The 9,518-nt window shown below is 41.6% G+C and overlaps 2 protein-coding genes across 7 annotated transcripts in view; one reads left to right on the forward strand and one right to left on the reverse strand.

Moving 5' to 3' along the window:
* pcolce2b (procollagen C-endopeptidase enhancer 2b) overlaps nucleotides 1–389 on the reverse strand; it is an 8,143-nt gene extending 7,754 nt beyond the window's left edge. Inside the window, exon 1 of the mRNA XM_008292723.1 lies at nucleotides 219–389. Coding sequence (XP_008290945.1) covers nucleotides 219–352 — 134 coding nt within the window. The 5' untranslated portion in view covers nucleotides 353–389. The remainder of the gene's footprint in view (nucleotides 1–218) is intronic.
* An 838-nt stretch (nucleotides 390–1,227) lies between these two features.
* u2surp (U2 snRNP-associated SURP domain containing) overlaps nucleotides 1,228–9,518 on the forward strand; it is an 11,402-nt gene continuing 3,111 nt past the window's right edge. The window contains exons 1-25 of one of the 6 annotated variants that reach the window (XM_008292724.1): nucleotides 1,228–1,302; nucleotides 2,135–2,233; nucleotides 2,348–2,462; nucleotides 2,604–2,728; nucleotides 2,826–2,896; nucleotides 3,052–3,140; nucleotides 3,276–3,311; nucleotides 3,420–3,502; nucleotides 3,718–3,883; nucleotides 3,979–4,190; nucleotides 4,597–4,640; nucleotides 6,308–6,412; nucleotides 6,519–6,585; nucleotides 6,723–6,886; nucleotides 7,035–7,197; nucleotides 7,299–7,378; nucleotides 7,465–7,552; nucleotides 7,639–7,785; nucleotides 7,895–8,084; nucleotides 8,195–8,275; nucleotides 8,434–8,485; nucleotides 8,595–8,742; nucleotides 8,851–8,961; nucleotides 9,052–9,179; nucleotides 9,289–9,498. In XM_008292724.1, coding sequence (XP_008290946.1) covers nucleotides 1,258–1,302; nucleotides 2,135–2,233; nucleotides 2,348–2,462; nucleotides 2,604–2,728; nucleotides 2,826–2,896; nucleotides 3,052–3,140; nucleotides 3,276–3,311; nucleotides 3,420–3,502; nucleotides 3,718–3,883; nucleotides 3,979–4,190; nucleotides 4,597–4,640; nucleotides 6,308–6,412; nucleotides 6,519–6,585; nucleotides 6,723–6,886; nucleotides 7,035–7,197; nucleotides 7,299–7,378; nucleotides 7,465–7,552; nucleotides 7,639–7,785; nucleotides 7,895–8,084; nucleotides 8,195–8,275; nucleotides 8,434–8,485; nucleotides 8,595–8,742; nucleotides 8,851–8,961; nucleotides 9,052–9,179; nucleotides 9,289–9,498 — 2,819 coding nt within the window. In that variant the 5' untranslated portion in view covers nucleotides 1,228–1,257. The remainder of the gene's footprint in view (nucleotides 1,303–2,134; nucleotides 2,234–2,347; nucleotides 2,463–2,603; nucleotides 2,729–2,825; nucleotides 2,897–3,051; nucleotides 3,141–3,275; nucleotides 3,312–3,419; nucleotides 3,503–3,717; nucleotides 3,884–3,978; nucleotides 4,191–4,596; nucleotides 4,641–6,307; nucleotides 6,413–6,518; nucleotides 6,586–6,722; nucleotides 6,887–7,034; nucleotides 7,198–7,298; nucleotides 7,379–7,464; nucleotides 7,553–7,638; nucleotides 7,786–7,894; nucleotides 8,085–8,194; nucleotides 8,276–8,433; nucleotides 8,486–8,594; nucleotides 8,743–8,850; nucleotides 8,962–9,051; nucleotides 9,180–9,288; nucleotides 9,499–9,518) is intronic. The other 5 variants (XM_008292726.1, XM_008292725.1, XM_008292727.1 and 2 more) reach the window with 5 other exon arrangements.

Here is a 9,518-nt window from a genome sequence, read left to right on the forward strand (position 1 = left end):
AAAAAAAACACGTAAATGACAAGTGATCTGTTCTTGATTAAGCAGATTTCATTCCTCGCCAATGCGCCATATGTCCTGATGTAGCCCAGACTGCAGAATATTCCTCTATAAACTCCAGCTCCTTCTCCACAGACCTGCATGGGATCCTTGACACCTTGCTTTCTCATAAATCTTTCAAATGAATTTGAGAAGTGAGTAAATAAAAAAAAAAGGTGTACCTCCGCTGAGACTGCGCACAGACTTCTGTCAAGAACAGTAGAGTCCATGCGCAAAAAATACTGCATGTTCTCCACATTGTTGGGTAAACGGAGCAGGCGCTTCGCCGGTTTTCGCTCCGTGGCATGAATGGCATTGTGCTCAGCAGCTCAAACGGTGGGGAAAAGTACCCAGGAGTTCCTGCAGGGAGTTTCAGCAACTGCAAGCTCCAGCAGATGAATATAGCGTTTGTTCGGCGTGGTAGGAGGGACGGAGCACAGGGTGATGTTTTTCCAAAAAAAAAAAAAAAAAAAGGATTAAAGACGCGCAGGGAGGGTGTGGGGTCTCACAGTAGCTTCATGCGGCACCTGGCCTCAAAAAGCCTTGGAGGATGTGGCATGAATAAACTTGACTCAAAAGTGGGCCTAATATGAGTGCTTTGACATTCCAATCAATCTGGACCATATACATATGGTGGAGACTTTATAGATGGCCTATCCCCAACTAGATGACGCAGCTTAGTGTCTCCAATAGAAATGCAAAGTGTTGCAGCTGTAACAGTTAAAAATTCGGTATTTGAAATCATCATAGTCGCTTGTCAGAATAATATGCACAGGTTAGAGAAATTGACTTGAAATATAATAGGAGCGCCATCTGCTGTCCTAAATCTGGTAGTAGCAGTTTCATCATATCTAATTTCTTTTTTCTGAGCTAAATCAATGAAGAAACTAGATATCAATTATAGTCAGCTATGATGCCAATGCAGCTATTTGGTTAATGAGTTTTTTGTCTTCTGTGGTATAATAATAAAACAAGTGGAGTTGAAAAAAACAATACTTTTTTGTAAAACGCCAACTATTGCACTTTTAAACGCTGCTTTAGTTGTTTTTTTAACTATAGTTTTATTGTCGTGTACATGTCGTGTCACGTGTCCACTAAAGTCTGAAAAGAGAGAGAGAGAGAAAAGGCATCATTGACTCGGTGATCGACTGCGACTCCTGAAGTTTTATATTTACCACTATCATCTGATCGACGATCGATTTTATTTTAGTACCACAAAAGATGGCGGACCGAGCGCCTGGTGGCTCTCAAAAAGCTAGCGCTAAGGTGAAATTTACACTTTGTACTTGCACTACCTAGGTTGTACCTGTAGAAAAGAAAATTGTGTTGATAGTATCATGCCTGATAACTTTGCTAATTAACATAATTGTGACCTGCAAGAGAGCAGAGTTACGAGTGTGCGCAGCAATGTTAGCTAACTACTACCGCGCTAAAGCTAACGGTGGTTCGCCTGCCACACTGGCTAATTTAGCTAAGCAACGCTAAAGAATCAGCTACCGCTGCAGGACTAGTCTAAACAGTTGATTAAGAAACTAATATTTTTGACTTGCCATCTGATACGGAGATAGTTCGTCTTCGCAGCGAAGTTTGGTTGTTATATATTTGAGATTTTCAATAGTAAATGTAATATTTTGGAACTCGGGCCTAACGGTATCTCAGTGTTAGCTCCTTGTCATTCGCCGCTTAGCGTAATACATGCAGTCGGTGGCGCTGCACCAATAATTTGTTAGGCCTCTGGCTAATTTTGGTCAGTTGTGTCTACTTTATGTTGTCCAGCTGCAGCTTAGTAAATAAACTATGCAGTAAATGCAGCATAGAAAATAACCATTCAAGGTCTGGGCAGCGATCGCATGCTACTAGTAATCACAACCTACAAATGTTGCGTGGAGTTGCGGTAATGGACCCCGCGTAACTTGTCTGTCAACGTAACAACTGTCACTCATTAGACATCGTATCATTAACAGTAATCGATGTTACTTGCACGCATCTGTAATGTTCGTGGTGGCCTAGATTTGTTAAAGCAACAAATGAAGGGATTTTTTGTGTGTGGTTATAAAATACCTGTTGAAAGCCAACCAGGCATTGTTTACATCTACAGGCGCTGCTTGAGAGCAAACTAAAGTCTTTCAGTATCGGCAAAATGGCAGTGGCAAAGAGGACCCTAAGCAAGAAGGAACAAGATGAAATAAAGAAAAAAGTAAGCATTCACTTCCTTTGCGAGGATATTCAAAATCTTGTTATTTATAGGTAATTGTGAGATGCTTCTTTGTTATATGTTTGTATTGACTTTGGTTATGGTTTCTGTATCCAGGAAGATGAGCGGGCAGCAGCAGAGATTTATGAGGAATTTCTTGCTGCTTTTGAAGGAGGAGGGGAGGGAAAAGTCAAGGCCTTTGTCCGCGGAGGTATTGCAAACGCAACAAAAGGTACAGCAATTGCATTGTGTGTTTCTCAAATGGATAGCATGACATGACAAGAACAGTTTACAGCAGCGTCTGAATTGAAACGGTGAAATGATAAAGTAAATGGAGTGAAACTGAAAACACACATATTCTCTATCCTTGCAGAGGAAGCAGCTGCTGATGAGAAGAGAGGGAAACTGTACAAGCCTAAATCACGTTTTGACACCCAAACAAAAAGTATATTGCCTTTGGAAACCCCACCTCAGTTTTTAGCATTAGACAAACGACATGTAAGTACTATCACAGTCAGCAAGTATTCCCTTTTATTACTGCTTTAGTTTAAAGTGCTTTCTTTTTGCTTTGCTGATATTTACTCTCCTGCTTCAGACTTTGAAGAAAAATACTGAAAAGGAGAAGAAGAAGAGTAACTTGGAGCTCTTCAAAGAAGAACTTAAGCAGTAAGTTTCACTACAGAATTTTATTAACAGTTTAATTGATTGTAGTGGTGAAAACTAGAGTTTTACAGGTGTTGTGGTATAGTTCTGAAAGTATGAAAGTTGTAATAACTTTAACATAGATTCTGCTGAAGTGTAATGTTTTCTGTTTCCTGCAGAATACAGGAAGAAAGGGATGAAAGACACAAGATGAAAGGACGTGTTAGTCGTTTTGAACCTCTCTCCGGCATGGACGGAAGACGCTCATGTAAGAGCTTTTACTGTAGTACATGTCCTAACTTGGCCTGAAATGGCGCTGTCCTGCACACCTTACTCCACCCCCTTCCCCTTTGTCCACTTTTGCCCTGAAACAAAATTTATACTGCTTTTCTGCTTCTTTTAGCGGATGGTTCTTCAAGAAGAAACCGTCCGTCCAGTGGTAATTTTGACTTAATACAGTGGCTGTGAATATCCTCATCTTGCCAAGAACATATGTTGTCCAGTCAGACAGCAGCAGGAAATTGTTTTCTCTTCTCTGTGTCTGCAGTTTTGGATGACTGTGCACCAGGTTCCCACGACGTCGGCGATCCATCCACTACGAACTTGTACCTTGGAAACATCAATCCCCAGGTGATTTTGTACCCAAATGTGTATGACTAAAGTACTAATAGGCCAAGCTTTGTTGTGAAAAAGGAGGGCCTGATTTGAGCCACTTGGTTTACCTATATAGTTATTCTAAGATCTAAGAAAAGGTGCTTTAAATATTTAATTTTAAGTGGGTATGCTGGTGCAAAAGTTAACCTAAAGTCAATATATGAAGTATTAATTTTCTCCATTTATTTTAGATGAATGAGGAGATGCTGTGTCAAGAGTTTGGTCGCTATGGCCCACTGGCCAGTGTGAAAATCATGTGGCCGAGGACAGATGAGGAAAGGGCTCGGGAGAGAAACTGTGGCTTTGTGGCTTTCATGAACAGGAGGGATGCTGAGCGAGCACTCAAGAACTTAAATGGTACTAAGCTGTATTTCTTTATATTAATAATTGGCTTACTTCTTTCCAGCCCTTGTATGTCTATATGCATACTTATGTATTTATTCCCTCTATAGGAAAGATGATCATGAACTTTGAGATGAAATTAGGATGGGGCAAAGGTGTGCCCATTCCACCTCATCCAATCTACATCCCTCCTTCCATGATGGAGCATACACTCCCACCGCCTCCCTCTGGCCTACCCTTCAATGCACAGCCCCGGGAGAGGCTAAAGAACCCCAATGCCCCCCTGCTCCCTCCACCCAAAAACAAGGAGGAGTTTGAGAAGGTAACTCAATATGTCAGCCTAGGATTTTCTCATGCGTAATGGCAGTGTTTTGTAAATTGTGGTGGTAAGATGTTAGCCTTTGTAAGGAGCAGTCAGCACAAATTTTACCCTTAGTTTCTGTAAGTAATAGCTTTTGTCTTGTTGACTGAGTAAAGTAGTTGTACTGTATATGAAAGTGTGGGTATAATGAAGTGTTAGCGTGTGGAAAATGCTCAGTGTTACAGAAAGGTGTTTATGGCTAATGTGGTTAAGTGTCAGGGATGTTTGGCCTTTAGTAAAACAGAGAGCAGTAAAGGAAAGTTGTTGTTTTTTGCACTTTTAAATGCATTTTTTATATTTTTCACCTGTTGCCTTTTTAACAATACTCACATTCTATGTTTATTATCTGATGTGACTTCATATACAGACTCTGTCGCAAGCCATAGTCAAAGTGGTTATCCCAACAGAAAGGTACATGTTTTTCTTTTTTTAAATTGGTGTACAAACTTAGAAAAAAAAAAACATCCCATAATGAAGCTAAAAGATTGATCAGTTGATCACTGCATGCTACAGGGGGCTGGTCAGTGTGGATGAGCAATGGTTGAGGCAATCGTACAATGTCCTCATACTAGTACATAGACTACTACTGACTGACAAGTTTGTTTTGTACCTCTCACATCCCACCATCATTCATATTTACTTCAAATCTGTAGCTAAACATCATTATAGAGCTTAATAAATATGCTATTTAGAGTCGCCAGAGATCATTACTTTCACAGTTCCACTCCATACATAGACCTTTTATTGTGATGCTCAACTTTAGTGACGTGGTACTCTGCTACATACATGGTCTGCTGATTGTAGGTCTGTAGTTGTGAGAACCTGCTCTCTGACCATTGCTCACTCAGACCGTCTACCCCCTTGGCCTCTGTCACTCGATCGGGAGCTCAGTAAATCTGGCCCCTGCCAACAAATCCAAACCTGCCAGCATTAGTCTATATATGACCTTTGACATTGGCCTTGGTGAGCAGCACAAGTTGAACTGTCTGCAGCAGCGAGGGACCTGAAAAGCATCATGGGATGGATTGGGAAAGTATACTGAATTTTACCCCGTCATTGGTACGATCGGCTCCAATACAAGTAAATGTGATCTGTGTTGTCAAATGAAAGACATCCTTTGTCTTGTTGGCCACTTTAGGTGAATTGTATGCAGCCTGCACCATTTACTTCCGCCCTAAAATTGTCACAGCAGAACTTTAGTGATCCCATTTGCACTGTATTCAGTCAGTACCAACTCCACCAGTAGATAACCTATATAATCTATTTCAGGCCAAGAATCCTGCACTGCTTTCTCACTTCACGTCAGTCAGGAGATGAGTGGGAATTGAAAGGCATTGTACTGACAAATGTTACCGTTCATACAGTGTCTTATCAATGTCTTGCTCCTACTTTCCCAACTTATACAGCTTCACTTGTTCCCCATTTTATGAAATTCGTATGTAGGAAGATTTCATAGAAAGGGTGCAAGCAGTGCAGCGTAATTAAAAACCTTTTGCACTGTAGCCTCAATGAACACAGGCATGAACGTGATGGGACTTTTTTCTACACACAATTAAACAATTGATTTGTTAGGTGTTTTTTTTTTTTTTTTTTTGCTCAGTGTGAATGTTTTGCTGTCACAAGATTATATTTTAGGTTTTGATTTTTGGCATTTATTTATTGATGTTATACATAGGCCCAGAGGCATAGTCATAGGGTTAATTTATTCCTGGTCCTGTGACACTCTTGGACAGTTGTTTATTAGGCTATATCTCACCTCAGCCTTTTTTTAATCCTAGGTGATATTAAATATCACCTTTAACATAACCAGATATCGTCGTTTATGAAGTAATTTGGGCAACATCTTCTGCCAGGCATGTTGTAGCAGTGCACTATTCAATTCTATCCTAATGCACAGGACAGCTGCAGCTATACCCTGCAGCATTTCCTACTGAAACATGCCTCATGTTGTTTGCAGGGCAACTGTTGTGAGTGTCAAATCACCAAGCATAAATTAATCTTTAATGGGCAGGCTTTTAGAAGTGCTCAAGAGTCCGTCCAGTCTGAATCCGTTTGCTTTAACTGTGTTTTTCTTGTAGGAATTTGCTCTCTCTCATCCACCGAATGATCGAGTTTGTGGTGCGTGAAGGCCCAATGTTTGAAGCCATGATCATGAACAGAGAAATCAACAATCCCATGTACAGGTGAGTTTAGCTGAACATCAGAAATGAAGTAGCAGTTATCCTTTTTGCAGTTAACGTGTTGTTTATGCAGAGTTATAACAGCTGGGAATGTTCTGTTTTCATCCAGGTTTTTATTTGAGAACCAGAGCCCAGCACATGTCTACTACCGATGGAAGCTCTACTCCATACTACAGGTGTGTGTTCACCATTAAATTGTTTAACATAAAGTTTTGACCGCATCAAAGCTGACACAGAAGGAAACCATGATGTTGTAGGATCACAGTCCCGCAGATTGTTTTTTGATATTTACTGCAATTTATCACTTTCTCAGGGTGAAGCACCGGCCAAATGGCGAACAGAAGACTTTAGGATGTTTAAAAATGGCTCTCTGTGGCGTCCGCCCCCCCTTAATCCGTACCTCCATGGTCCTTATGATGATGGGGAGGAAGAAGAGGAAGAAGAGGAGGCCAGCAAGAAAGGCTGCTTGAAAGAAGAGTAAGATCATCACCTTTATTGTTGTACATTTGGATAGCAGTGAGGTCTCAAGTTGCATAATCATTGCTTGTTAAGCTGTTGGGTCAAGTTCTCTACTGTTAATGCAGCTGTAATTGTCACTCATATTAACTATCCTTCATTTCTACAGGGAGCGGGACAAACTAGAGGAGATGCTCCGTGGTTTGACTCCCAGGAGGGGAGACATTGCAGAAGCTATGCTGTTTTGTCTCAGCCACGCTGAAGCTGCTGAAGAGATTGTTGAGTGTATCACAGAGTCTCTCTCCATCCTAAAGACCCCTCTACCCAAGAAGGCAAGGCGTAGCGCTGACCCTCTGCTATCAGAAGGACCAAGAAATTCCAAAAGCTACTTACCTGATAGAAGCATTAACGTGTTTACTCTTTGCTGTTTCAGATTGCAAGGTTATATCTAGTGTCTGATGTGCTGTACAACTCTTCTGCCAAAGTAGCCAATGCATCCTACTACAGAAAATAGTAAGTTGTTTGTGTCACTGTCTATCTAAGGTAACCACGTCACTACTTCTTTCTTTAAATACCTGCTGTCTTTCTGTTCTTAATAGTTTTGAGACAAAGCTCTGTCAGATTTTCTCAGACCTCAACGCAACATACAAAACGATACAAGGCCACCTTCAGAGTGAGAACTTCAAGGTACCTATTTTTGCTCAGTGGACTTCACCAGCTGGATAATGTACATTGTCAATGACCCAGTTCACTTAGTTATTTCTTGTTTTTAGCAACGGGTCATGTCGTGTTTCCGGGCGTGGGAGGACTGGGCTGTGTACCCCGACCCCTTCCTCATCAAGCTGCAGAACATCTTCCTGGGTCTGGTTAATCTATCTGCAGAGAAGGAGCCTCCAACCCTCGTTGTGGAGGTAAATGAGGTAGAAATACTGAACCCTTGCAACACCCTGAAAATTGTCAGATGTGAACTTGGCTTTCAACACCTACTTCAGTCCTTACTTGAATCTCTTTTTACTATCGTTGTCTCAGGCTGAGGTAGCAGAGGACATTGATGGGGCTCCAATTGGAGAGTACGTAGATGGCACTCCGCTGGAGGATGTGGATGGGGTGCCCATCGACGCAGGGCCCATTGACGGGGCACCAATCGACGGAGCCCCTCTGGATGACCTAGATGGCGTCCCTATCAAGCCCATGGAAGAGGACATAGATGGAATACCTTGTGAGTGGTGCAGAAACTGACACCAAATCTTTAACATGGCTGTTAATGATGATCTCAGTCCACATGTTCCACTGTATGCAGCTCATGTATTATTTTCCTGGTGATTACAGTCGATGCATCCAAGGAGACAGCCTTCAAGGTAGCACCCTCGAAATGGGAAGCAGTGGACGAGGCAGAGTTAGAGGCTCAAGGTGAGACTTTAAGGATCAAGGGTTTAAATTTATTCAGTTGTAATATATGGAAATTGAGCATATTTTTATAGTTAAGTTGTACTTGTGTGGATAGCATGGTTGTTGCTATTGTACATATCTGGCTGTTGATTCTTAATTGCCTTTTGTTTGCTCCTCAGCTGTGACAACTTCGAAATGGGAGATGTTTGAACAACCAGAAGAAGCCAAAAAGTGAGTTATATTTGTTTTTGTGTACAGTATCTTTTGAGCATTTTTCTCTTCAAATACCCCAGGACACTGCTTTTTTTTTTTTTTTTATTAACTGTATCCTCCTCTGAAGGGATGAGGAAGACAGTGATGATGATGACAGGAGCCCTCGATCAGAAGATAATCAGAGTTACTCCAACCCCATCAGAGATGACTCTGATATTAAGGCAAAGATGTCTGAAATGAATGAGGAGAAGCGCACCAAGCTCAGAGAGATAGAGGTGCTTATCATTCTCTCCACAATTCTCATACTGCATGTGGCAGCATGTCATAATGTGTTGATTGTTTTCAACATTTTTCTGAATTTGTTGCTTGTATTTTCCGCACAGGTCAAAGTCATGAAGTTCCAGGACGAGCTCGAGTCCGGGAAAAGACCTAAGAAGCCTGGCCAGAGTATTCAGGAGCAGGTGGAGCACTACAGGGATAAACTACTACAAAAGGTATTGAATTAGGCTCTGAACACTTAACCACAGATGATATCAAATGCAGGACTTGATTGGGAGGTAATTTATTTCTTTCCTCTTGTCTAGGAAAAAGAGAAGGAGAAACTTGAACGGGAGAAGGAGAGGGAGAAGAAAGAGAAGGAGAAAGCTGAGGCACGGTTGAAAGAGTTGAAGAAGGAGAAAGAGAAGGAGGACACGCCAACCAGGAAGGAGAGGTGAGAAAACCGTTAGATTGCAGTGTGGTGTCAAGTTAATCAATAAGTAGCTCTAGTTTCTCGGTGTACTTCATAATACATTGGATTCATTTAATTTCCTATCTGACAGATATTTGTCCCCTACGGTTGATAGGAAGCGGCGTCACAGCGGGTCACCCAGTCCCACACGGAGCAGCAGCAGAAGAGGCCGATCATCCTCACCCCGTTCAGAGCGCTCAGAAAGATCAGAACGCTCCGACCGATCATACTCTAAAGATACATCCTCACGCTCTTCACATAAAGACTCTCCTCGATCCAGCAACAAAAAGTCATCAAAGAGGTACGACTAATATTATTAGA

This window comes from Stegastes partitus, unplaced genomic scaffold (genome assembly GCF_000690725.1).
Source record: "Stegastes partitus isolate 25-593 unplaced genomic scaffold, Stegastes_partitus-1.0.2 Scaffold826, whole genome shotgun sequence".
NCBI classification, from domain to species: domain Eukaryota; kingdom Metazoa; phylum Chordata; class Actinopteri; family Pomacentridae; genus Stegastes; species Stegastes partitus.